The sequence below is a fragment of the Mustela putorius genome, unplaced genomic scaffold (genome assembly GCF_011764305.1).
Source record: "Mustela putorius furo isolate JIRA1106 unplaced genomic scaffold, ASM1176430v1.1 tig00000738_pilon_pilon_pilon, whole genome shotgun sequence".
NCBI lineage: Eukaryota > Metazoa > Chordata > Mammalia > Carnivora > Mustelidae > Mustela > Mustela putorius.
In genome coordinates this window covers 3676695-3703720 of record NW_025421463.1, presented here as the reverse complement: position 1 = coordinate 3703720, position 27026 = coordinate 3676695, and the positions used below count along the sequence as shown (strand labels likewise).

At 54.1% G+C, this 27026-nt stretch overlaps 1 protein-coding gene and 1 pseudogene across 4 annotated transcripts; both read left to right on the top strand.

Annotated features, from left to right (window-relative positions):
- Nucleotides 1-26288, top strand: SEPTIN3 (septin 3). Of its 4 annotated transcripts, XM_045083770.1 has the most exons (12): nt 1-270; nt 3505-4912; nt 11757-11948; nt 15134-15262; nt 15687-15768; nt 16734-16871; nt 18261-18378; nt 19280-19375; nt 21245-21341; nt 22406-22457; nt 22735-22828; nt 24950-26288. In XM_045083770.1, the coding sequence occupies exons 2-12, from the start codon at nt 3592-3594 to the stop codon at nt 25013-25015; spliced, it is 2385 nt and encodes a 794-aa protein (XP_044939705.1). In that variant the 5' UTR covers nt 1-270; nt 3505-3591; the 3' UTR covers nt 25016-26288. The 4 variants fall into 4 exon arrangements, with proteins under 4 accessions (XP_044939705.1, XP_044939709.1, XP_044939707.1 ...); XM_045083774.1 differs by lacking the exons at nt 1-270; nt 3505-4912 and adding an exon at nt 6741-6780 and having other exon boundaries at nt 21242-21341; XM_045083772.1 differs by lacking the exons at nt 1-270; nt 3505-4912 and adding an exon at nt 6863-7030.
- LOC123393121 lies at nt 14105-14241 on the top strand (annotated as a pseudogene).
- Nucleotides 26289-27026: the final 738 nt, after the last annotated feature.

The following is a 27026-nucleotide window of genomic DNA, read 5'->3' as shown; positions in this document are numbered from 1 at the left end:
CACTCGCTAAGGAGGGCAATCCCCAGGAAAATCGACCAGACCGCACTGCGTTTATGGGTGGCGGTGTGCTCATCAGCCAAAAGCAGGTGACAAGGCAAAGCCTACAGGAGGCACCGAGAGCAGGCTTAGCCTAGTTCCTGGCTCAGGGGGAGTGCTCAAAGGATGTCCTGTATTGTCATTGCTGTATTACTGTAAGGACCTGTTTACATACCCATCGTCTTGAGCAGCCAGCGAGCTCCTTCCCAGCCTCGGCACAGTGCCTGGCATATAGTAAGTGTCCAGTAAATGGTAGCTCTGATTAGCACGATCACTGTTATTACTGTTGCGATGACAGGGGCAGAAGAAGACACCCAGCCCACAGGCTGGGGCTTCCAGGCCCAGACCTGGGTCATCTTCATGTCCTCAGGGCCTTGGGACAGGGTCCATCTGGAGTGGGGAAGGGCTCAAGGAATTGTTGAAGCAGACAGCCCTGGCTTTAGCTTCTGGGATCTCGAGCTTGACCCAGGAAAGTCCTCAGGTGGGTGGACGAGATAGCTGGGGGTCGCAGAGCTAAACGGGAGCGTGGAAGCAATGCAGAGAGAAGTGTGGCCGTATTTGGAGTGTCCTTAATTGGCTCCAAGAGCTCTAATCATTTGGTTTACAGGATAAAACTGCGTGGGTTCCCGTACGAGAGGACTAGCTATACTGAGGGAAACTTTGGAGAGAACCGGGAGACGTCTCTCAGGGGTCAGAGTCTCTGGGAGACAGAGTAGATTTAAATTTGGGGAGGACAGGCGACAGGGCACGGTCCTCCCCCAGGATGCCCTTGAGTCCAGGGCAGCCCAGCCTGGCCTTAGGAGCCTCCCCAGGCCCTTCAGGATTCCAGAGGCTCAGAACAGCCATTCACGGACGCCCACTCCTGAGAAGCCAGCCCCTCCCTGCCCTGGAGCCCAGGCCAGCTGCGGATGTGGCTGGTGGGACAGGTCAGGAGAGGGCTGTGCCCTAGGCCTGGGGACGATGGCTTGGAGGCTGAGCAGAAGCCCATGAGGGGACCAGAGGGAAGAGGGCCCTGAGCTGGTCACAGTAGCCATCTGGGCACAGAGGAGGGCTTCCCGGACTGAAAAGCGCTGGACTTTTCTTGTTCTCTGATCAAGGCAGGTGGGTATGTGTGTGTGTGTGTGTGTGTGTGTGTGTGTGTGTGGAAAGGGAGTGGATGGGAGTGGATGATAAATGACGGGAGATAGGCTCAGTGAGGGGGTGGGGGGCTGGCGACATTGGAACAAGTGGATCTCAGAGATCCTATCTTTGGACCTGCTCTCTCCGTGTGGGCATGCACACCGAGGGTAGATATTTGTGGGTGAGGCCAGCATGTGCCCAGGTGTGCGTGGTTGGGAATAAGGCCAGGGCCTTAGGGCAGGGCCATAGGGCTGTGCTGCGTTGGGGGTGATGGAGGCTGGCGCAGTCTTGGGTACAAACATGTGGCTGGAGAAGGGCTGGGGTATCACTGTGAAAACCCCTTGCTCCAGCCCTTAGGGACCTGGCTTTAGGGTCAGCCCCTCTCCTGAGAACCCTTCCGACCAGCCCTGGCCTGCCCTGCTTGCTGTGTTGAAAGCAACAGGAACAACTTCAGTCCAGCAGGGAAATTATACGGAGCCTAGAGTGTGCGCTAGCTGGCCATCTGGGGGTCTCAGAGCCCACCTTGGGGGATAGCTCATCCACAGATGATCAGCCAGCGCCCTCGACCCCTCCTCTCCCCTCCTGCTGGTCTGTTGTTTCTACCGCTGTGCTGGGCAGCCTTCTCCAGCTTCACGCCAGCCACAGAGTTTCAACCGTGGATGTCTCTGCCACTCCCCTGGCCTCCACTTCTGTTCCCTTCTCATCCCTCTGTCACCTGGCACGGGAGTGACTCTTCCCACCGGCCGATCTGACTGGGTCGTTTTCCTGGGCCGAGCATCACTGTGGCCTGGCCTGGGCCTGATCACTGCATCTGTGGCCTTATACCAGCCTCCCCCGCCCCCCCCCCCAACACCCTAGGAGTTCCACAGTTGATTTTCAGGCAGATAGCATCCCTCCCCTTGGGGGCTTCTGTGGGAGCCACCCGGCCTCCAGGCCAGCCTCCCTCCTCTGAGGCCAACGCCCACGTCCAGCTTAGCTGGGCCGGCTTCGCTGCCTGGCTCCGCTGGGGATGGCAGGTTCCCCAGGGCCAAGGACTGTGGCTAGTTCACTGTGAGCCCTTGTCACTTGGCTTCCCGAGCCTCCCCGTCACCGTGGCCCTCTTCAGCTCCGGCTGATTCCGGCTCTGGCGGCAGGCCAGCCCAGGGCTCTTTCCTGGTCCTGGGCAGAAGCCCCAGAGGCAGACGCTGTTCCCAAGCCAAACAGGTCATCCCTCAGCCTCCCACCGGGATGCCTGAACTCCTGTGAGTGCTGTGGGTGGGAACCCAGAGCCCTCCGGCCCCTCCTGGAGAAGACAGACAGACAGGCTTCCAATAACCACTGTTCCTTCAGACCTGGCAGTGTTTTTTGTTTGTTTGTTTGTTTGCTTCTTGTTTTTTGTTTCTAAGTAAGCTTCTTGCCTAATATGGGGTTCAAATACAGAACCCCAACATCAAGAGTTGTGTGCTCTACTGACTGTACTGACTGAGACAGCCAGGCGCCCATGACCTCTAGGCATTTGTGTTTTGGATAAGTAGTATAAAGCTCAAGCCATTGAGGATGCCACAGATTTATATCCCGATATATTAAAATTTTTTTGTCAATATATTTCTTGAAAGATATTTCTGTTGTCTCATTGTTAACAAATTATATTTAGAGATTAAGCTATACACACACACACACTTATTTATTTATTTATTTATTACTGATTTTGTTTGTTTATTTGACAGACAGAGATCACAAGTAGACAGAGAGGCAGACAGAGAGAGAGAGAGAGGGAAGCAGGCTCCCTGCTGAGCAGAGAGCCCGATGCGGGACTCGATCCCAGAACCCTGGGATCATGACCTGAGCCGAAGGCAGAGGCTTTAACTCACTGAGCCACCCAGGTGCCCTGCTTTACATATGTATTTAGCAATTTTTTCCATTGTTATATTTCTACCAGTTATATGGTGAATAGTTTTTAAAACTATTTCGTACCTTACTGACTGCATAATATGAAAATGATAAATCAGGCTTTACCCAACAATTACTCTGTAACATTTCATAGGATTTAAGTATTTTGCACTTTATTTATTTTTTTTTAAAGATTTTATTTATTTATTTGACAGAGATCACAAGTAGGCAGAGAGGCAGGCAGAGAGAGAGGAGGAAGCGGGCTCCCTGCTGAGCAGAGAGCCCGATGCGGGACTCGATCCCAGGACGCTGAGATCATGACCTGAGCCGAAGGCAGCGGCCCAACCCACTGAGCCACCCAGGCGCCCAGTATTTTGCACTTTAAAATACTGTCTTGTTTTATAAGACCTTGGCAAACACTGACAACTGCAAATAAATTTGCTACTTAGTAAAGAAATTTTTATACTCTTTATTAACTAGGAATCAAAGAAATGCAAGCAGAGCCCCTCACCCCCCGCTTGGCACCTTCTCTCTGTTGATTGCCTCAGGAGAACACGGAAGACCCGGATGGACCACAATTTTGAGATGCAGCAGCATGGCTCCCTCAACCCCACAACCCCTCTCTCCCACAGCCACCTGCTGGGGCGCCCTGCCCGCCCCTCAAAGCTCTCTGGAGGAGTGTCTCCCCTCGTCCCTGTCCTCAGGAAAACCATTCGTCTGGATGCCTTTCCTCAAAGCCATATCCCACAGGCTTCCGGCCGACCAGGCCCTGGAGCCAGGGCCCGGACTGTGCCCCCACAGGAGACCGTGCCCCGGAAGCTCAGCTCCATCTCCTTAACACTCCGGCAGAACAGCCAGGCATGGCCCCTGAGTCCCCTACCTTCTCACTGGGAAGAGCTGCCCACCCCGGGCAAGGAGGCTGCCACCCATGGAGGAGGGAGGCTGCTCAGCCCAGGCTCACGATCTCTGACCCAAGTGCCTGGGGGCAGAGTCCACTCTGAGGGCCCAGGGAACCCAGGTCTGGCCAAACCCAGCAGGATGCCCATAGTGGAGAAGCCTCTGGTGAGTTCCTACCTGGCCCTACCATTTCAATCCCGGTTAGCCCAGAAATCACCAGGTCCTGCAGGGCCAGGCTTGGTGGGTCAGAAGCATCCTGTCCCAGGGACGGCCCATGCGATTACCAGAGCATCTCCAGGAAGAGGCAAGCCGCGGGCCAGGGGTATCCCGAGACCCCGGCTGCATCTGCAAAGGGCCACCTCTACCATGGGTTCTGCGACGACCATGGATTTGGCTACCCTGGACACAACCAGGCTAGGCACAGGCAGACGTTTAGGCACAACGGTCACCTACAGACCTAACTTGACTGTCCATTCAGCTACACCAAACACATCCGGACGGGATCCAGGCATGGAGTCGCCTGCTCTGGGCACCAAGCTAGATGCAGCCATGGACTTTGCTACAGCAGGCCCAACCGAGCCGAGCACAGTCATGGATTTGGTGACCCCAGAGCCAGACAAGCCGGGCAAAGCCATAGCTACAGCAGGTCCAGCCAAGCCAGATCCAACCACAGAAGGCACAGCCGTGGATTTGGTGGCACCAGACCCAGTCAAGCTGGGCACAGCCGGGACACATGGAGCCACGGCTCTGGCTAGAGCAAATACAGCCCAGCCGGACAGAGCTCCAGATTCTTTGGCTTTGGACACAAGCAAGCTGGGCACCACCATGGGGGAGATCACACTGGACAGAGTCATTAACCTGACCATATCAGCCACCTACCCGCTGAGGCCAAGCAGAAACACAGCCCCATCGTGGGTCCATGCTACTGCAGATGCTGCCAGAGACTGGCCCGCAGAGCCTGGCACACTGGACCGAGCCAGAGAAACCAAAGGTAAATGCAAAGGGCTTGGCTGGGGATGTACGGGGGTGTTGTGGGGGGTCAGAGTGCGTTGGCTTGGAGATGAATAGGTGGGGAAAAGGAGGTAGGACTGTAAGGTCAGGGGTGAATGTGCTGAGGGAAAAGACATGGAGACCAAGGCGTGGAACACAGGGGAGGCACCCTCAGCTGGGTCCCCCGGGCTGGTCAGAGGTGAGGTTGAGGGAAGTCACCAGAAGGGAAGTTTCCAGGGGTGACTTGTGCAGGAGCCATTGCGCTGAGTCCTTCCTTTAGCGTCTTCCATGGTGGAGTAATCAGGTGATCTGGAGTAATCAGGTGATCTACAGGTGAGTCTAGCTTTCAAAGCGAACCACCTATATGGAAATACAGACTCGCACGTCAAGAAGCTGTGATTTATCCAACAGCCGTCCCTACAGTGACTCTCTAGATAGGCACAGTAACCTCACCTGAGACCTTCTAAACGATGCACATTCAGCCTTTCAGGAAGGTATCTGTTGCTGGAAAGGTGCCCCACCTGACCTGTTCTTCCTTGGTCCCCTACCCCCAGCCCTTTTGTCCTGAAAGGTAAGTTGGAGACTTGTATACATAGAAGTCCTGCATATAGTACACAGAGAACTGTAAATAGGTCAACATAAGGGCTAAAAGTTCATTCTGTCTCGGAGAAACCTGGGTTTCTTCCTTTTCCTCATCTTTCACTCTCTTTCCAACCAGTCTATTTCCAACTCTGATGATCTATCTCAACCGCACTTGGCTGGCTGTCTCCTACTCTTCCACACTCTGCCCCTGCCATGCCACAGTCCCACCCACCCTTCCCCCACCCCCACCCCACACTCCAGGGTGTGTGTGGGGGGTTCTCTGTTCCCCATGCAGCTGTCCCAGGGACTCAGGGATGTGATGGTGGCTCTTTATGTTAACAGTCACTGGTGACTCACCACCGGCTTCCCTCAAAGTCCAGCTCCTTCGCCCAGCTTCCAAGACTTTGATCTTTCCCAGTCTCCAGCTTTGTATTTCCATCTGGAATTTTCGAGTTGTCCACCAGCACCATGCACTCTCCCCTCTGGGTCTGCTCACCTCTGCTGCCCCTGACCACAGAGCACCCTTCCGCTCTTCCCTCCCCCCATCATTTGCCTTTCTGTCTTGGCCCTCAGCTTCCCCACGAACTCTTCCACAATCCCTCTCCCTGGGATGACCGCCTCACAGTACCCAGTACTCTCTGCGTACCCCAGCCCCCAGCTGTCTCCCCCACTAGGCCTAGAAGAGTCATCCTCATTCCTGTGCCCCCAGGGCCTGGCAATGAGCTGTCTTTAATGTTGACTGAATGCACGGACATTTTTCTCTGATGGGTAAATTGAGGCTCAGGAAAGTTCCTGACCACCTCAAGGTCATAGGGCTCATCATCCAGAAGCCAGGCCTGGAACCTGGGCCCCTAACTCAGGGCTCCGCAGGCGCCCGCGCCTGGGCAGAAACGCGCTGAGCCCGCGCAACATCCCCACCCGCGCGTGACCCGCGCGCGCACCGCGACTCGCCGCTGTCGCCGATCCTCCGCGCCCCCGCCCCGCCCCCGCTTGCAGGGTAAGAGGCGGGGAGCGGGACGTGGGGTGCGGACAGGGATCGAGACTGGGATGCGGGCACCTCCCCCGGCGCGGCATCCGGAGCGGCAGACACAGCGCCCCCGCGCGCCTCCCGGGCCGCCTGCAGCCGGGACCCGGTACCCGCTCCCGCGTGCGGGCGGGCGGAGAGCGGGTGCGGGCGCGGGCGCCGTGGGAGGGGGAGGGGCTCTCGGCGGGGCCGGCAGGCGCGCGGGTCACGTGGTGAGGGTGGCAGCGGCAGCGGCAGCGGCGGCGGCAGCGGCAGCGGCATCGGTACGCGCGGGCAGGGGCAGCGGCGCCAAGCGAGCCGAAGCGAGGTCCCCGGCGGGCGCGGCGGCGCGGGGCGCAGGGGCGGCGCGGCCGGGCCGCGGGCCGGGCGGGTGGGCGGAGAGCGCGGAGGGGCGAGGCCCGGCTGCAGGGGCCGCTCTGCCCAGGGGGAGCCCGCGCCCCGCTCAGCCTTGCAGCCCCGCGCCCTGAGCATCTCCCCGGAGGAACGGAGACAAAGGAGGATTCATGTCCAAAGGTAGGGCGGCTGGCCGGGCCACCGGCGCCCGCTGGGAGGAGGCTGCGGCCCCGAAAACCCCGGCTGGAGGTGCTGCCAGAGGGAGGGTTGCTGCGCGGAGGAGCCCACGCGCGGTGACATATGCACGGACACACGCACACACCCCAGGGGATACACGCCCGGAGAAACGCACACATGGGATCGCGGGGAGTTCTAGAGGCCCACGGAGGTACGAGCAGGGACCCAGATGCGCACAGAAAACCCCACGCTAGGGCACACGCATACACATGCACACCACGCACAGGTATCGGGGCCACAGACAGCCAGATAAGAGACCTGTGCGCTGACACATAGGCCCCTTCCCCCACACACAGGCGCACACTGAGACAGGCACCAGCTGGTGGTCTCCAAGGGAACTCATTGGCCTCCAGAGAACTGGGATGGGGGAAGGGGGTGTCCCAGGGCCCTTTGCAACTGTGAATGGGAAAGGATCGAGATATCTTAGGTGATTCGTTTTCTAGGAGCGGGGCTGGAGCTGCGGTGGTCTGGAATTGGTCTGGAATTGCCTCGCCGGTGGGGGTGGGGTCTTGGAGGCTACTAGGGCTGGGAGCAGGGCAAGATCTCCAGCCCTGGAAGGGAGGAAGAGACCCCTCCCACCCCACCCCTCGCTGAGCCGAGAAGGCAGGTGCTATTCCGGAAAGATCCCCTCCCCCTGCTGCCACCTTCCCAACAGAGGGGTGGGGTCCCTGGGCCAGACAAAGACAAAGCCATTATTTGCCCGTGTAAAAGAAAGCGCTGGGGTCCTTGCTTGGCATGGGGAGGGGGCGTGCTGTTTCTGTGGGGGCCTCAGCCAGAGCTGAGTCAGGTGGACAGTGCATCTCCCTAGAGCATTGATGGGGCAGGTGGCACCTGGCAGGGGGTGACCAGATAGATCCCCCACCTCTCCAGAAAGCCTGGGAGAGCTGGGAGCTTAGGAGGACCCCAAAGGACCATCTAGGCAGGGTGGCACTTGAGCTATATCCTACTGTGACCTTCATCCTACCCTTAGGGAACCCCTGTCCAATCCCTGTAGCAGGGAGAGAGAGGGTTGCTCTTAACAGAGTCTGCTCCCTTGACCATGGCCTACCGAGGAGCCATTTGCTGGCTGGTGGCGGGGGGTGGGGGGGGGGTCAGCTGGTCTGCAAAGGGAGCAGCCTGTGAGGGAGAAGAAAAGTGATGGTTCTAAAGTGACATCTGGCTCCCTGCGAGGCATCTGTCCATCCGTCCATCCAACCATCCATCCATTGACATCTGCCTCCTTGCCAGGCATCTGTCCGTCCGTCCATCCATCCATCCATCCATCCCTCAGTCCATTGCTGAGTGCCTGTGTTATGTTAGGTTCAATGGGGCACAGAGATCAATGAGTCACGACCCCTTCCCTGAAGAAGGATGGGCCTGTGTTCAATGCCAGGTAATTTGTATCCATGCTTTGTATAACTTTCACAACAACCTGGCAATGTAGGTAATGTGCCCATTTTCCTGAGGAGAAAACTGAGGTTCACAGAGGTCATCCAGCTGGGAGTTAAGCCTGGGCCAGATGCCCATCTGGGGTTGGCATGGTAGGACCAGGGCTGCTTTCTGGGCTAGGGATGGAGCTACGGAATTCCTCTCCAGAGCAGCATCATCCTGTGCCCTGGGAATGGTGTGCTTCTCAGGCACCCTCACCACACAGTGGACCCTTGGGGGCGAGGACCTTGTCTGGGGTCCAAAAGTATCTTCGGCATGAAGTCTAGGGTTGGCTGGAGTAGGTTTCCATTTGGCAGCACATGGAATGTCCTGGAAGTGGGGTGCCCGGTGGCTCCATTGTTAAAGCGTCTGTCTTTGGCTCAGGTCATGATTCCAGGGTCCTGGGATTGAGTCCCACATCAGGCTCCCTGCTTAGTGGGAAGCCTGCTTCTCCCTCTCCCACTCCCCATGCTTGTGTTCCCTCTCTCTCTGTGTCTCTCTCTGTCAAATAAATAAATAAAAATATATATATTTTTTAAAGATTTTATTTATTTATTTGACAGAGAGAGATCACAAGTAGGCAGAGAGGCAGGCAGAGAGAGAGAGAGGAGGAACCAGGCTCCCCGCCGAGCAGGGAGCCCGATGCGGGACTCGATCCCAGGACCCTGAGATCATGACCTGAGCCGAAGGCAGCGGCTTAACCCACTGAGCCACCCAGGCGCCCCAATAAATAAAAATCTTAAAAGAAAAATGTCATGGAAGGGATGGAGTGAAGGAATGAACCTGATGGGTACAGGGTACGGGGGGCCAAGGAAGCACAGAAGAGGGCCATGCGTTCAGGTAGGAAAGCAGAGGCTTTTCTAGAGGTAGGCCTTGAGCCCAGTGGTGAAGAAGGAGTAGGTGTCAGCCAGGGGCTGGAGTGCCCAAGGGCCGTCCAGCAGAGGTTGTGGCATAGTGACCCACCACGTGTTTGCCGTGCGCGTGGCTGACGCGTGGTTGTGGGTAGCATGTGGCTGGCATGTAATCGGCCCAGGGTTGGGAGAGGGTGACTTGCCAGCAGACAGGCCCCACGGTGTGTGCACGGGTGCGAGGAGGTGCTTGCTGGTTCTAAAAGTTGCCTGGGAATCTGGGGGGCGGCCCCCTTCTGGCAACCAGTGTCCGTCTTTTGGGAAGGCTCTTTTAGGATGCTGCCATTGACGGGCTTGAGCTGAGCCAGCCATAGGGAGGGCACCCCCTTTTCAAGGATACTAACAAAATCTCCCGAAAATAAATACAAGGCTCACTTTCCAAGTCTGTAAAATAGTATGGGACACCCCCCTGCCCTCCGATGGATCTGTCTCACACCATGGCTTGTGAGAACTAGTGGGCTTGGCTGTAGAGGCATGGGGGGAAGTGGCCTGGGCCAGCCGTGGCGGCAGCTGGGCAGGGAAAACGGGGCGCGGCCCCCCGGTGCAGGTGTGCTGAGTGAGGCCCGGGAGCCACGTGCAGAGAGTGGAGGAGCAGGCCAGGCTGTGAGAGTCAGCTGCCCCAGGGCTGAGCCAATCTTGCGGCCGCCTGGAGCCGTCTGGCTGGCAACAGCTTCCTGGGAAGCAGGAGGGAGCCACGCCAGGCCCTGGGGAGGTCCCGAGGCTTTGTCAGATTTGGCTGTGCCTGGGAGTGACAAGGAAAGAACAGCTTCCCATTGGGAGAGAGAGAGTCTTGCCAGGACTGGTGGCCGGACCAGGTGGTGGGGGTACAAGAACAGACTCCTGGCTGAGTTTGGGGGTGGGGGAGGGAGGCCCTCCTGTCCCCTCCCCCTCTTGCCCATCTGCTGCTCCATCAGCTCTCCCTGGGAGCCTGAGACTCTGCAGGAACCCCAGGATTCCAGAATGGCAGCGCTGGAAGGGGTCCTGGAGAGAGCGCAGAGTCCGATAACTATGTTGTGTAATTAGCATCGCTTGCCCACGCCCCACCTCATTTGCCCTCTGGACAAGCTGGTGAACTTGAAAGGGGCACAGGGGGCAAGAGGATCTTGAAGTGTGGGGGTGTATGCCGCTGCTTCTGGGCATCGTAGCTCATGTGATGCTCACTGCAGCCTTAATCATGATCCTAGCTTATAGATGAGGACCCAGGCTCGGGGGCGGGGCGGGGAGTGGTGATTTGCCCAACTCCACACATCTGGCAAGTAGCAAGGCCAGGCTCGGTCCATGTCACCACATATACCCATTTTATGGATCGGAAAATGGAGGTGTTCTATACTGAAGCCTGCCCTGGGGGACATTGGCCCCATGAGGAAATGCACAGATTTCCCTTGTGCGCGAACATGCCTGTGACCTGCCAGACCCAGAGGGATGTTGGCCTTTCCCTTCTAGGGAATGGCTCTGTCCTTAGCCTCCCCTTTCTTTTGCCACCCACCATCCCAAGAACACACTGTGTCATCTTAGGCAAGTGGCTGCCGCAGGCTGGCTGTGTCTCATCCTCTCCCCGCTGGTCAAAAGGAGAGACTAATTCTTTCCACAGATTTAAAACTATGACTAGGATGGTGTCGGGCTTCTCAAGGCATAGGCACCCCGACTTTGCAGTGGTGCTTATGGAACAGAGGGGACACTGAGGCTGGGGGCAAGAGTGATGCTCCTGCAGTGTGAGTGGGGAGCCCTGTTTGCTTCTATAAGACAAAGCAACTGAGGTCAGTGACAGTCAATAGAAGTTAGGTCCAGTATCCTAAAAGGTCTTAGCCCTTTATTTGAGGAGGCAGAACTCAGGTCAGAATAACCCCAGACATATCTTAGATCGGTGGTTCTCCACTAGGGTTATGCTGTCCCCAGGGGACACTTGGCACTGTGTACAAATACTTTTGGTTGTCACAACTGCATCTAATAGAGGTCAGGGGGGCCACTGCACATCCTACAGTGCATGGAACCGCCCCCTCCCCCAGTAATTATCCAGACCCAAATGTCTATAGGGCCAAGGTAAAGTCCCTGGATTAGATGCATAGATGCACTTTGGGGCAGCGAGTACACACCAGAAAGTGCCCCAGCAGCTGGAGAGGCTGGGCACTGATCCTGATCTGGCATTTGATTTGCTCTATGTCTTGGAGAAGTCCTCCTCCCCCGCCCTCCAGGCCTCAGTCTCTCCATCTGTGACATGAGGGACCCATGCTGGATGGCACCTGAGGTCCCTTCCAGTCCCAACTCTGTATGAATCTGTATCAAGAGACTAATACTATGGCGTCCACGTGACTTCTGTTTTCCCCCAGCCCACCTCTCCCCCTTTGGCTTTGCAGGGCTCCCAGAGACCAGGACGGACGCAGCCATGTCAGAGCTGGTGCCTGAGCCCAGGCCTAAGCCGGCAGTGCCCATGAAACCTGTCAGCATCAACTCCAACCTGCTCGGCTACATTGGCATTGACACCATCATTGAGCAGATGCGCAAGAAAACCATGAAGACTGGTTTCGACTTCAACATCATGGTGGTCGGTATGCAAGGCCGTGGGGTCACTGGAGCCCATGCTGGTGGGCAGCACCGAGGATCCTGTCTCCATCCCTAGGCTGGACCTTGGCCCTGGCTTTCCTAGGATAAGCTCTTTCCAGGAGGAGAGATTTCACTATGTTGATCACAAAAGCCTGACTCTCTTCTCCCCAGAAGACTGGCTAATCCAGGGGTGGGAACTGTGGATAGATGGTCCGCCTGGCCCCAATACCAGTAGGGTGGACACAGGCAGCCTCTTAGCCCTACTCAGCCAGTTTTTAGGTGTGTGGCACAGGGAAATCATCAGTGTCTTTTCCACGGGTATCAGATGGAGGGTGGTCTTCTTTCTGATCTTCTGTAGTGCTTGAAACCTTAAAGAGCATTTGCAGGACATTGATTGGTCACTAAGTGGTGTCACCAGGTCACAGCATTTAAGAGCAGGAAGGGACCTTTGCCTGATATTAGTGAGATATTCACTCAATTGCTGAAACAGGGACCTGGACATCTTTCGTTCTCCCTTATTTCATTCCATCAGCCATCAGGACCTGCCAGTTTTCCCTTGTAAATCTCTCTGAAGTCTGCCCATGTCTTTCTTTCTCCACTGTGACCCCTCCGAGCTAAGCTAGGCCTCCCACCTAGATTGCCACAGCTCCCTGACTCAGTGCTGCCCAAAGAGAAGGAGGTGGTTGGAGTTTAAATCATCTAGAAAGTCTTGCTGTTAAGAAAAAAAAAATCAGGTGAACTAAATAGTTTGTTCAGTATTATGGTCAGTATATTTTCTGGTGCAAATTTCTTACCTCAAGAACAAGTAGCAAATGGTTCAGGGACCATGGCCCCGGGCCACACTCTGGCATTGATCCTCCTGCTCCTCTGCCTTCTTTCTGTTTCAAACCATTGTTCACCAGTGACTGAATAATTTTCCCAACCTGCAGAACTCATCAGGTCCCCCATCCTGCTTAAACCCCTTCAATAGATTTAAGGGCTTAAACTCCTAGCCTGGCCTGGTGCTCTCTCTCCATGCTCACTAACCATGTAGCATTCTACTCTTCATTGGTAAGTTCTGGACTCGGAGTGTTCTTTCCAGCCTCTGAACCTTTGACTGTTCCCTCTGTCTAGAACCCCACTCCAGCTTCTCAGGGGTCTTTCAAAGTTTCTCTGCAGGTTTCGACTTAGTTGTTGCTTCTTCCAAGAAGCCCTCCTTTATTATTCCAGAGAGACTGGATTACATTCCCTTCAGTTTGCTGCCGTAATACCTTGTGGTTCCCTCTTTCATGATGATTATGGCGACATATCATAATTACCCGCTTGTGTTTTGGTCTTCCTCACACTAAATGACTTTTTTTTAAAATTTTTTAAGATTTTTATGTATTTATTTGACAGACAGAGATCACAAGTAGGCAGACAGGCAGGCAGAGATAGAGTGGGAAGCAGGCTCCCCGCTGAGCAGAGAGCCCGATGTGGGGCTCGATCCCAGGACCCCAAGATCACGACCTGAGCCGAAGGCGGAGGCTTTAACCCACTGAGCCACCCAGGCGCCCCCTAAACGGCTTCTTGAGGGTAAAGATGTTGTCTTGTTTGCCTGCCTCCAATTCCAGCACAGCACTTAGCACTCAAGAGTACTTACTGAGCAAATAACCTCAGAAATTATCCAGACTGGGAACAGCAAGGAGAAGCTGTGCAGGCTTCTTCTCTCCCCAGCAGCGCCACAGGGAGAGACATTGCTGGTCAGTCCCAGCTCACATTCAGGACTGAGCCCACAAGTAGCCTTTTTAACATATTGGCCTGGGTGGCTACTATTGATTGATCAGTTGGAATGAGACATGTCCCTTATCTGCTATCCCTGGTCTCATCCAGTTCCCTCCCTTGCCATCACTTGTCAGTAAGGAAACTAGAAGAGTGAACACGGCTAATCCCAGGTGTTCAGGGAAACAGCAGTGTTGGGTCTGGAGCTTTTGGGTCTCATCAGCCTCCCAGTATACCACAGGCATGTTCTAGACCAGCACTTCTGACTTTACTGTGTATGTCATTCATCTGGGAGAGTCCTGTCAAAGGGCAGATTCTGAATGAAAGGGCCTGGGCGGAGCCTGGGATCCTGCATTTCCTGCAAGGGTGCAGGTGACGCTGGTGCCACTGAGCAGATGTAGGGCTTGTGTGATCCTCGTGCATCGCTTCTCGGCCTTTTGGCTAAGATCAAGTGTAGCATCTGATCCTCATGCACGTACAAGTTTGAGAAGCGTGGCTTGGACCAGTGGTTTTCAAGCGCCTTTTAGTTGCAGAACTCCTCCTTGGAAGGAAATCTTCTCTGGATTCTGCAGACTTGTGTAAAACAGGTCAAAATGGGGTGCCCAGGTGGCTCAGTCAGTAGAGCATGTGACTCTTGATCTTTGGGTCCCAAGTTCAAACTCCCAAGTTCAGAGTGGAACATATTAAAAAAAAAAAAAATACAAAAAAAGAAAAAGACGGGTCCAAAGGGAGCGCTCACGAGGAAAGTGGAGGAGAGGGACCGGCCCTGGCTGGTCAGCTGCCCCCTCCTCTCTCAGGGCCCTCGTGGGCATTTTTCTGGCATAAGGTACTAACAGCAGCACTAGAACGAAGAGTGGACACAGAACCAGGAGGTTCCTTGGGTTCAAGGCTCTGGTCTTGCCTTTCTTAGTTATGTGACCTTGCACACATTTTATGTCAGGTGGGGGGTCAATCTCTCTGGGACCACTTGAGCTGGGGATAAGGAAAGTTCTGCTAGGGGATTCCCAGGGCTGTGGGATTCAAAGGCAGATTTGGCTAACAGATGTGAAAGTCTCGGATTCACTGAGGCAGCCTAGGAGGACAAAGTAGTTCTGTCATTCCGTTTAGTATTTGTAAAGACTAAAAGCTGAAGTCCAGCAGGCACAAAACAAGAAATCGCTGCACTAGACAAAGGCAGAAGTTGTTTCCCCTCCCCACGGTCCTGGGGCTCCAGGAAGGAGAGAACGTGGAAATCCAACTGATGTTTCCCCAAGTCCCTCTCTGGTACCAGGGAAGCATTCCCATCTGGCTGCTCTCCCACCCAGTCCTCTGCTTCCCCCCTGGGCGGTGAAGAGGGGGCAGGGCCTGGATCCAGGCTGTAGAATTCTGTAAGCTCGTAGGAGAGACGGCAGGCTCAGGAGGTAGACACGGGTCTTCCCCACCGTGTCATCCTCCTCCTGTCTCGTGGCAGGTCAGAGTGGACTGGGCAAGTCAACGCTGGTCAACACACTCTTCAAATCCCAGGTGAGCCGCAAGGCCTCCAGCTGGAACCGGGAGGAGAAGATTCCCAAGACCGTGGAGATCAAAGCTATTGGGCACGGTGAGGACCAGGCGGGGACCCCTGTGGCCCCTGTTCGGAAGGCTCTCTGCTAGGGAGGGAGAGATGGGCCTACTGGGAAATGAGACAAATGGAAAGCAATCTCAACACAGAAGAGAATGGAGGCCTAAGATCTGTAGAACCAACTCCTTGGTCTAGAAAAGATGGCGGGGGGGATTAGAAATGGAGCTGGAGCTGAATGGTAGAGCATGGGTGGGATTCAAGCAGCAAGAAGCAGGGAAGGCATGGTAGGTGCAGGGAACAGCATGAACAGAGCTGCCGAAGTGGAAAGACCCTGAGATTGACTTTTCCCGTAATTGGTCCTGAAGAAGGAAGGAGCCTGGGTCTCCCTGGATGGTAGCCAGCAGCATAGCCAGCATCAGCCCGACGATTGACATCCCTGGTGCCTTTTCTGTTCACCCTCTAGTGATAGAGGAAGGCGGGGTCAAAATGAAGCTGACCGTCATTGACACTCCGGGCTTCGGAGACCAGATCAACAATGAAAACTGGTATATGTCTGCCTGCCTGTGAGATTTCTGCCCTGAAGACGCTGACCACGGTGCAGATTCCTTCATATTGAGAACCATCTGTGCCCTCCATGCTGAGGGGCTAAGTGGGAAGGCGAGCTAACGGATGGGAGACGGGAGCTTTGTGAAGAGCCCCAGGAAAGGGCCAAAGCAGAGGGAATTTTGGCTGTGGGATTGCCTGGAGGTGGCGGCAGGGCAGGGCAGACCCAAGGGGACCTGTGGCAAACATCTAGGCTGACCTGAAGTCTGTGGCAGAGCTTGGCCTGTAGGCAGTGTCATAACCCTGCATGACTAGAGGACACATGGGAATTTCCAGGAGGAGAACACCTCCGGGAATTCACAGAGCAAAGCAGCCATCAGCATCCCGCCAAGGACGTAGATGGGAGATTTGCTCCCAGATAGGGACAGAGACCGACCATGGTTCCTCTGTGAGGATGCTGGGGTCTGCCGCACACAAGGCAGGATCGCCAAACAACACAACTTGGAACAATCTTAGAAAAGCGACTGGTTGTCCTTTCCCCTGGTTATAGGGATATATATGTCCCTATATGTCCTATAGGGAGGCTCCTTAAAGGAGAAAGGTAGTGATAGCATTGACAATGGTCACGATAATGTGTTGTGGCTGTGTTGAATACTTTCTATGTGCCGTTGCTGTGTTAAATAGTCCTTAATCCCTCCAGGCACGCATTGGTACTCAAAGAGGGGCTGACTTCCTTAGAGATCTCTAGCTAATAAGGAATGGAGGTGGGGAGAGCGTGTGCTACCCTCTGGGGTGAGATGGGGTTCTGCAAGTTCTTCTGGCCCAGTCAGAGGACCAGGTCCCCGTGGGAGTTCTGGCTTTGCTTAACAAGGAAAGCTATCCATAGGGCCCTGAGGGAGAGTGGCCAACAGGCCTTTCTTTCTGGGACATCCATCTGCTTTCTTCCCATCCACCCCTCCACCCCCAGCTGGGAGCCCATTGAGAAGTACATCAATGAACAGTACGAGAAGTTCCTGAAGGAGGAGGTCAACATCGCCAGGAAGAAACGGATCCCCGACACTCGCGTCCACTGCTGCCTCTACTTCATCTCCCCCACGGGACACTCGTACGTACCAGTCCCTCCCCCCATGGCTGTGGCTCACTCTGGTTCGTGTCAGCTGTGCGCGCTCTGTCATGGAGAATCAATACCCCCAGATGGGCCCTGCTGCCATCAGGGCCCTATGATCGCCTGGACTTTCCCCCAGAGAGTGTGACTTTCCTACCAGGAGAGTAAAGCCGACCGAGCCCAGCCCCCTTGTTGCCCACTGGTGTTCTAGCACAACTGTGCCAGTGGGGGTGGTGGTCTGCATGTGAGCCCAGAGGGCTCCTCGTCTATACAGGAGATCTGCTTTGCACAAGGCTGGGGTGGGGGGAGGAGTGGGCAGCAAGAAGAATGAAATGGGGAGGGGCAGGGCGACTAGATCAGGTGGGCGTTTTGGGGGGGCATGGGGTCCAGCTGTAGGCACTTGGTGAGTGGGCCTCCCAGCATGTCTAGAGATGAAGGCTGGTGATGAGCAGGTGTGCAGGGAAGCCCAGTTGTGAGTGGCAGATGGGCCGAGTGCTGGTGAGCGCCAGCGTGGGATGGAGAGATCCCTGTGGGCAAGCAGGTGAGCTTCCATAACTTACTACTACGCCTAACTGCTGGGCCAGGGTTCAGTTCTTGAGCGAACGACGTGAGCCAGGTGGTGTCCCAATTTTGGAAGAACCTGGGTACTCAGCAGGTGTTTAATGGTGGGGTCTAGGAACTCAATAAAAAGATTAGCTTTATTGCTCCCTAGAATGTGGACTCATGGTAGAGTAAGCCCGCAGATAGCCTGACTTAGTAAGTCACCAGACTGGGAACTAGAGCCGGACCAGGAGGGCCCCAGAGCCCAGGGTGAGGGCCAAAGCCCCCAGCTGGGCCCTGCAGGACTAAGCGTGGGCTGGGAGAAGGCCCATCAGAGGGGCTGTCCTGGGTGCCTGGCTGGCTCAGTCCGTGGGGCAGGCGACTCTCAATCGGGGGGTTGTGAGTTCAAGCCCCGTGTTGGGCATGGGGATTACTTAAAAAAAAAGTGCTGTCCTATATAGATAATAAGATATATCAGTAACCATGACACAAGGGCTTAAAGGGACATAAAGGCAGAGATGACAGTCCACGGCTATTCCCAAGAGAAAAAGATCCCCACGGCAGGAATGCTGTCCTGAAGGAGCTGTTCGAGCAGGGCTGCGGGAGGGGCGGGATTTGAAGCGAAGGGGAGACCCTGTGGTCTCTGCCCTGTGGGGGCAGATGGTTGCAGGCTGTTCCGCAGGCAGTGGGACTCTGGGAGCGTGTCATGGAGGAGAAGGAGCAGCCCCTTGGCCTCAGCCAGGTTCCCTGCCCAGTCCCTTCTGTCCCAAGGGTGGCCCTTGCGTGGTGGCCATGGTGGAGCAGGGGAGGGCAAGGTGGCTCTGACACCCCGCCTTCTCTGGGCCCCAGCTTGCGACCCCTCGATCTGGAGTTCATGAAGCACCTCAGCAAAGTTGTGAACATCATTCCGGTCATTGCTAAGGCTGACACCATGACCCTGGAGGAGAAGTCTGAATTCAAGCAAAGGGTGAGAAGGCCCCTCCTCCTTTTCCTGTCCCCACCCTTCCTTCCCTTCCTCTGCTCCAAGCCGGGTCCTATCCTTGGTCATTATAGCCCCCCTTCCCACTCAGCTCCCACTGAACCATTCAAGAGGCTGGGCTGGCTGTGTCAAAGGACTAATGTCAAAGACATATTAATAGCCTCAAGCTGCCCCCTTCCCACCCTCCAAACTTTCTGGAGAAGACCGTTGAACACATAAATCACCATGCAACTGGAAAGCACTCCTTGATGTTAGTTAGCATGCTTGAGGGGCTAGAATAATTAATCACCTGTCCGCTAGTCTTTATTAGTGTCTTCTATAAGCTCGTCCCCATGCTGGATGCACAGGGACAGAAGTGGGGTCTTCAAAAAGACATTTGCTGCCTTTGAGAAACTTGTAATCAGGTAGAGCACTGGGGAGTTGCTAGACAGCTTCCTGGAGGAGGTGAGACTTAAGCCAAGCTTAGAGAAAGGACAGACCAGACAGGCTTAGGGTTGAGCCTTAACTCTCTTCCCTGCAAACAGCAATGTGACATACGGCAGCATGAGCACTGCCCTTGGGGAATCCCTACTCGGCAGTGCTGCTTGTCTAAACCCTAAGCTTCTGGACCCTGAGATGAGCAAGCCATACCCCCCAGATTCTTCCTTGTCTCAGCCTGGGCTGTAGCAGCTGGATGACTGGGGCTGCCATTTAAGATCTTCCTGCTGCTCAGGGCCTTGGAGTTCAGAGATGACTGGATTAGCAAAGGCTGCACTCATCCCTCTGACTTCAGTGCTCACGCGCACACGCGCGCACACACACACACGTGCACACGCATCACCGCCCCCCCCCCCTGGCCCCGCCAGTTATCCCTACACTTGGCTACCTTGCTTCTCTTCCTTGCCTCTAGGTCCGAAAGGAGCTTGAAGTGAATGGCATTGAGTTTTACCCCCAGAAGGAATTTGATGAGGATTTGGAGGACAAGACAGAGAATGACAAAATCCGGGTGGGTGCCCAGGGCTCTGTTCGGCACACAAATGTCCCCCTTGGTACCAGTGGGATGTGGATTGTGTCCCCCTTCTGTCTTGCCACCTGCTTTTCCCCTTTTGAACCCTCTGCCCCACCTTGCCTGACCCAGATAAGAAGCGATATGGGAGAGGATGAGGGAAAGGGCCCTGGCCAGGACTGTGAACCCTGAACCCAGAGAGCCAAGGTTTGCATCCATCCCCGGGCTACCCCAAAAGCCTCTTCTCCTCCCACAGGGCCTGGAAAAACAGGGTGTGGTTGATGGAAGAGCATGGGCAGAAAGAACATCAAGCTGGGGTCCAAGGTGTCTGTGCTCTAGTGAGAGCCCTGCCTCAGTTTCCCCTCTATAAGATGCAGAGTTCAAGCTAGGGGAGTGGCTTATAGGCATTTTTTCCCCCTAGAGGAACTCTTTTAAAAAATTAAACATTAGACAGAACTCTTGTTGAAATATAAAACATGAAAACAGAGCTGCTCTGGCTCAGGGATGTGCGCACAGAGCACTGTCTTCTCAGCTATCCCTGGGGCGTCTCCTGGGGATCTTTTCTTTTTTTTTTTTTTTAATTTACTTCACAAGTAGGCAGAGAGAGAGAAAGGAGGAAGCAGGCTCCCTGCTGAGCAGAGAGCCCAATGTGGGGCTCGATCCCAGGATCCTGAGATCATACCCCGAGCCGAAGACAGAGGCTTTAACCCACTGAGCCACCCAGGTGCCCCTCTCCTGCGGATCTTAAGGCTTCTTGGGATTTCTGCAATCCCTCTCTCAATTCCAAACTTTGACAGTTCTGGGATTTTACATCAGAATGCTGAGTTCCAGTCCAGGCTTTTCTACACACCACTATGACCTGAGACAAGCCACTTGCTTTGGTCTGGAGTCTCCTCTTCTGGTGGGGGGGTGGGGGGGCGGGGGCGGCGGATAATCCACCAGAAGCACCTTATCTGGTGTAGCTGAGAGAGGTAGTGGGTCAGTTAATTGAGAAAATCCACTGAAGAAAAGAAATCGCTTTTAAAAAATGGTATATGCAAATCTTTTTTTTTTTTTTAAGATATTTATTTATTTATTTATTTGACAGAGATCACAAGTAGGCAGAGAGGCAGGCAGAGAGAGAGGAGGAAGCAGGCTCCCTGCCGAACAGAGAGCCCGATGCGGTGCTCAATCCCAGGACCCCAGGATCATGACCCGAGCCGAAGGCAGAGGCTTAACCCACTGAGCCACCCAGGCGCCCCGTTGTATGCAAATCTTAGATGTTTTTAAGACTTTCTCAAGTCTTTCTGAAACACTCAGCCCGATTTTCAGAGAAACCATTCTCCACGGTCACACATCCTTGGCTTAAATCATAGTTTTTCCAAGAGCAAGTGGAATGCACATCAGGCAAATGGATTTGGGAATATATACAACCCACTGGGGGGGAACAGAGGAGCCTACGGAGCTCCTAAAGTGGAGGGCGGCGGACACGGACCTCTGCCTGCAGGTTTGATGGGAGGTAGCGTAAAACATGTAACTTGGCTATCCCGTGGGTACGTATCCCTAAAGAGCTGTCGTTCCGTCCTAGCTGTTCCAAACCAAACCAAATGCATTAAAACTCCCTAAAAAACACAAAGCTTTCTCTGGTTGAAGGAAAGCCGACCTACCGAGGTTAACCCGCCAGACAGGGAGGGATGCGGCCAGGGCTGGACCCAGAACTTCAGAGTCCCTTTTAAGAGACACGCGCCTTGCCTTTGCCCATCAGGGGGATCACGGAATGAGCAGTGGAAGTGTGTAGTTCAAGGCCAGAGGCCCAGGACCCTTGGGCATCCTGGCCGTGGCGGTTGGGATGGCAGGAGGCTGACATGCATGTGTGTGCTTTGTCAGCAGGAAAGCATGCCGTTCGCTGTCGTGGGAAGCGACAAGGAGTACCAAGTGAATGGCAAGCGTGTTCTCGGCAGAAAAACTCCCTGGGGGATCATTGAAGGTAATTCAGTGCCTCTTCTTGAAGAACTGGCCGTTGCGGGTACGTTATGCTTACTTACTCAGCCTCTAGAGTTCAGGGCACTGTCCTGGCACGTCGGATACAACACGAATGCCAGCCAGACCCTGCTGTAAGGAGCTTACAGTCTAACTGGGAAGATGAGTGTCAGAGGCAGGTGGCGGTCAAGGCTCGTTTAACACCTGGCTGGGAGGCCCTGACCCATGCGTCAAAGGAGTGAAGGACATGGAGAGACTAAAAAGCACTGGAAAACCGCAGAAAGGTTTTCACATGAAAGTGGACGTGATTTGACTAACCGCTGAAGGTTGTTTCGGAGGTGGTCGTTTTCGTTTTGTTGTGAATGGATGTGACCTTGAGAAGGTCAATAACGATTCCGGAAGGTTTCAAAGAATTGCTTCAGTGATCTTGTTCAAGCATGCCCACCCTCTGTGGGGAGCTGGGGAGGCGTGCCTGTCCTCGGAACGTTAGCCCCCGAGGGTCTCGAGCCTCAGACAGGGGAAGGGTCTTGCTGAAGATCACACGACTTGTTAGCGGTTGAAACTAGGATTTTAGAGCTGGAGGTCAAGGCCACAGCTGAGTTGATTTTAATTCCCAAACCAAGTTCGTCCCATTGGATCACATTGTTTCTCGTTTGCCGATGACCCTGTGTTGAGATGTTTTTTTTTTAATGGCATTTTCTCATCTACCTTGAACTAGAATCATTTATGAGGATGTCTGTCCTGTCCATTAGACCGTGGGACTAGAGCCTTCGTGTCCTAGTCCCCTTCTCCCACAACGCATGGCAGATGGCTTGCAGAGAGTAGGTACTCAAATCTGTATTGAGTTAGAGTCACCATATAGCGTGTGACCTTTTCTAAGATGGCTCGGCTGTTACGTTTGGCACGTGTTACTCTCTTTCAGTCAGATCATAAGCTCCTCGAGGATAGGAATGGTGTCTGAGGCCTTGGGCCAGTTTTTAGAAGCCCTGTGTGACCTGAACAACAGAAGTGAGCCTGCTGGGTGTTGCTGCATTAGTGGAATGACCACCTGTTGTTCTGTTTTGTTCACAGTGGAAAACCTCAACCACTGTGAGTTTGCCTTGCTCCGAGACTTTGTCATCAGGTGAGATGCGCCCGTTCCCTCAGAGGGTGGCTTTACTTGTTGGTCAGGAGGCCATCCCTTCAGGTCTACTTCCTCTGACAGAGCGCTCTGCGCCCCGTTCCTCGTCCCATCATGAAGCAGAAGGGGCCAAAGAAGTATTTTTATTTTCTCTCTGGCCTGGGTCCCAGTCATTGGGCCTAGGCCATGGGCGTGAAGCACGGGCCTCAGGTGTGGGTCCGTCTCTTCCTCCTCCCACCCATAACCGCACCCCTCTCTCTCCTCACCCCGTGTCCTTCAGGACCCACCTCCAGGACCTCAAGGAAGTGACACACAACATCCACTACGAGACCTACAGGGCCAAGCGGCTCAATGACAATGGAGGCCTCCCTCCGGTGAGCGTGGACACAGAGGAAAGCCACGACAGTAACCCCTGACGGCCCTTTCTCTGTATCATCACACATCCTTGCTTTTCCACACACACATCTCAGTACCACCACCGACCACCTTCTTGCTTTCTACTCTGTCCCGCAGGCCTGTCTGGTGTTTGTGGAGTTTGTCTACAGTGTATGTGTGTGTGTGTGTGTGTGTGTGTGTGTGTGAGAGAGAGAGAGAGAGAGAGAGAGAGTGTGTGTGTGTGTGTACCTGCGCAGGGGTGAGGTATTTTCACTGCCTTCCCTGGAAGGTCCCTTGTAAGTTTGGTTCCTCCATGGCTGTCCATTATCTGTCTCCTTTCCTTGTGTCCCAGAACCAAGCTGTGCGCCTCACTCAAGAGGTTTTGGGGGAGGTTTCACTTAAAAATGATGGGGAACAAGTGAGCCCGCGGGTAACTCTTTCTTATCTCTGAACCGCCCACAACGGGGATGGCAGAGACTCTCGAAGGACAGCTTTGGAGCTGGACCTGGTGGGGGAGGGGGTGGGAGGTGGGCGTCTAGGGTAAGGCTGGGCCTTCCTAGGAGTGGGAAGGTCGAAGGAGAGCAGAGTAGGTGGGAGCTGGGCTCCTGCACAAAAGCGAAGTGGGGAGGAGAGCTCCACCCTTCAGTGTGTGTCGTCTCCATTGTCTCCACTGTCGGAAACCCACCACCTGTCACCATCCGTCCTGGTTGCAGTCCGCTGCCTTCCACACGCGCTTCGCCTCACTCCCCTCTGCTCCCAGCTTCTCCCCCTTCCCGCCCTCCTTCATCCTGCCCCTCTCTGTGACTTCTTCCACTCGCTTTGGGTCTAACCCGTCTAGCTACATTCCTGTATGTAGGATATATGCCCCAAAAGGCCTTCAGGCCACCTTAAAATAAAATCACAGCCAACCACGTGACAGTGCCCACCGGGATTACGAGAGAAATCAGACCCACAGAGACGAGAGGGAAAGTTTCCACAGCGCATGGCGAACCCGTGTGGGCCCAGGCAGAGGAGGAAACACGACGAGTTACCCAGTTCCCAGTATCTGGTTCGAGAAGCACATGCGCTGGTCCAGTGAGACAACCTTTGGGCACTGAGTTCTAGGAGAATTAGGTCTAAAGATGTCTCAAGAGCAGTACACAATCTTTGCCTTTCTCTGTGGTTTGGCTTCAGAGGCAAATGTGAGACAAACACCTCACTTTTCTCCATCAGGGTTCTTCCTCCCCCAAAAGTTGGCTTCTCTACTGCTGGCTTCTCATTCATGCTTGACCCTCTCTGGGCTTCTGTTCTCTCTCACTGTGCATGTCTGTCTGTCTGTCTGTCTCTGCTTTTCCTCGCTTTCCCCCTCCTGCCTCCTGCAGACATTCCTAACGAAACTCACAATCATACAGTCAGCCTTTTCTTGCCATTCCCTTCAGCTCTGCATTAAGGCCTAGATTTCCCCCATTGGTTTTACAAACGAGTTCCTCTTCCTCCTCTAGTTTGTAAGGTGGCTGAAACTTGGGGCTGGGGAAACAGTTTAGCCTTAGGTAAGGGAAAACACCAACTAGCTGCCGTTTACAATGACCTCATACAACCTCCTGTTCCACCTCCGGGCCCAGAGCTCGGTGTTTTACTGGTCCACGACAAATCCCAGCATTTCTAGTCTCTTATCACTCAGGTGCTAGGAAAACACATAGACTTAAGATCAAGATTCAGTGGGCCAGGAGAAAGAGGTGGGTGAACCCTAAAACCAGACTCAAAACCTATGGTCTCGGTCTTTCTTGGAGGCTCTTTACCAGTGCAATACACATAGTCCCGCACCCACAAAGTCACTGCAGGGTAAGCACCTAGCAGGATAGGACAGCAGCAGGGTTAAAGCACAGAGGTTGCTACATTTCAACAGGAGAGGGACCCCTGGGGTATATGGTGGGCAGTCATGTATGCAGACACGGGACTGGCCACCTAAGGCTGGCAGGGGAGGTCTAGTGGGGGGGGGGCGGGCATTGGAGAGGCTGAGTAGAGAATGATGCTTGGCACCCCTACACCTTGATGTCAGCCTCTTCGGAGAAGCTGTGTTATGTGTCTGCTGCCAGCTGCTAGTCTCCACACCCTCAACCGTTCTCAACCCCCTCCTGCAGGGAGAAGGCCTCCTGGGCACTGTCCTTCCACCTGTGCCAGCCACCCCCTGCCCCACTGCTGAATGAAGGCCATTTCAAGCACTGCTTCTCCCTCCATTCCTCCCAGCTCTTATTGCTGCCGGGCTATGCCCTTTTTTAGAGCTGTGCTTGCCCAGCCCACCACCACCACAGCCCCCCGTCAGCTCTCAGCAGCTCGGAGGGGCCAGCTGTCTCTTTAGGACAGTTGCTTTCTCCCTGTATCCAAACCCCTCCCTGCTCCCAGTGGAATGGAGTTCTCGCCAGCCCAGCCCTCCTCCATCGTCTGTATCAGCCGGTCCCAGCCCATCTGTAGGGGGAAAGAACTCATCAAGAGCTCCTTCTGCCCTTGGACACCCATACCAGCTACTTGTCACCATCTCCGAAGGGAAATGGCATTGCTCCCTGTCCATTCATCTGCATGAGCTACTCTTGGCTTCCTTCAAGGGTCAAGAAAGCAACTTTTCTGCTTGTCAGATTTGTGGATGTCAGCCGTGTGAGCCCCAGTGTGGGACAAGGGTGTCTCCTTCATTGCTTACAGCTTATTTCTAATGATGGGTCACTATGGATGTGGGGGGAGCCAGGCCTAGGGTCATTTTAAAATAAAAACCACCACTTGTAGCTGGCCCAGAGTTCAGCTTCACACTCACCCCACCCTGTAAGGCAGCCACTTAGAGTGGTTTTCCTGGAGAGACATCTCTGGAATTGACTTCCTTACCCTCAAACTTTAAAAAAGAACCAAACACAGACATAAACCTCCAGAAACCCGTGGGATGTGAACTCTAGGAAGAAAAAACAAAAAGCACCCTTCTGTCCACTTAGCAATAAGAGGGATCTCTTCCCACCTACCCTGACTACTCCTGCTACCTGCTACCCTGACCTTCACCCTGCTAATGTGAGTAATGAATTAGCCTGGCCTCAGTTGGTCACTGTAGGCTAGTGGAAAATACCCAGTGGAGGGCAAAGCCCCCCATCAGATGCATGAATGTTTGCGAATGTTGGCTGCCACTGCCCCACATACTATGTCTTTATGGGATCCCCCTCCCCGCCCACCTCCGCCATCTCTACCTGGACACTACTTTCTCAAAGGCTGGTGACTTGTGGGCCATTCATCTACAACTAAGTCCTGATGGAGCAAGAGGCCCAAGCCTAGGGGATGCAAGAACGACCCGTTTCTTAAATGTTACCAGTCCCAGCCAACCTTTGGGTGACATTATGGTTACATTTCCCAATTGAAAACAAGCCAACAGACACTCCAACTGGTTGTATAAATGTTGCTAGACTTTATGTGTTGTACAACTAAACATTGCTGTTTGAACAAGAACTGTCTGGCCTGTGTTTCATTTGTGCTCCTCACTCCTTGGCCGAATCAGCCATTACAGGGTGGAGGGTGAGACAGGGACCGTCTTGGTAAGAAGCAGCCACAGGAATCATAGGTGGGAAACATTTCGTGAGATCAGTTTGTCTTCAGTTGGCTTGAGGTTGGACTTCAGTCATTATTCCACGGAGTTTTGTGTTTAGAAGGAGTGATGGAGCTATAATGCTAGACCTTCAGGGACACTGTTCTGTATAGACTGTCTCCTTCAATGTAAACAAGGTTTATTTTCATTTAACGAATTCCCTAGCTTTTCCCTCCTTTCTCCAGAAGGCATAAAACCCAATTCTATGAAAGGAGTGGGCCCTTCGTGCCTGAAGACCTGCCTACTGTACAGTGAATGCTTAAAGAGTTAAGAATTTACATCTAAAGCACTAGCTGGTCTCTTGTGTTTTCAAACGTAAACTTCCTCCCTTTGAGGTTCCTAATCTCTTCTGTAGCTAACAAATAACACAACTTTGTCTCTGTCTTTCTGAATTTGAATGTGACGGCCATAAACAATTGTGTTTGGGGCCTTAATATTTTGTAGGGTGAATGCAAGGTCTGGAAGAGTAGTGGGGAGTCATTCAAGTAGAATGATGCAGACCAGGAGCAGAGTGGCAATGCCACACCAAGATGGACAGATGTGGGAAGATTTGAGTGATAGAGTAGTTCTGCCAACTTAAAAATCACAACTAAGAGAAAACA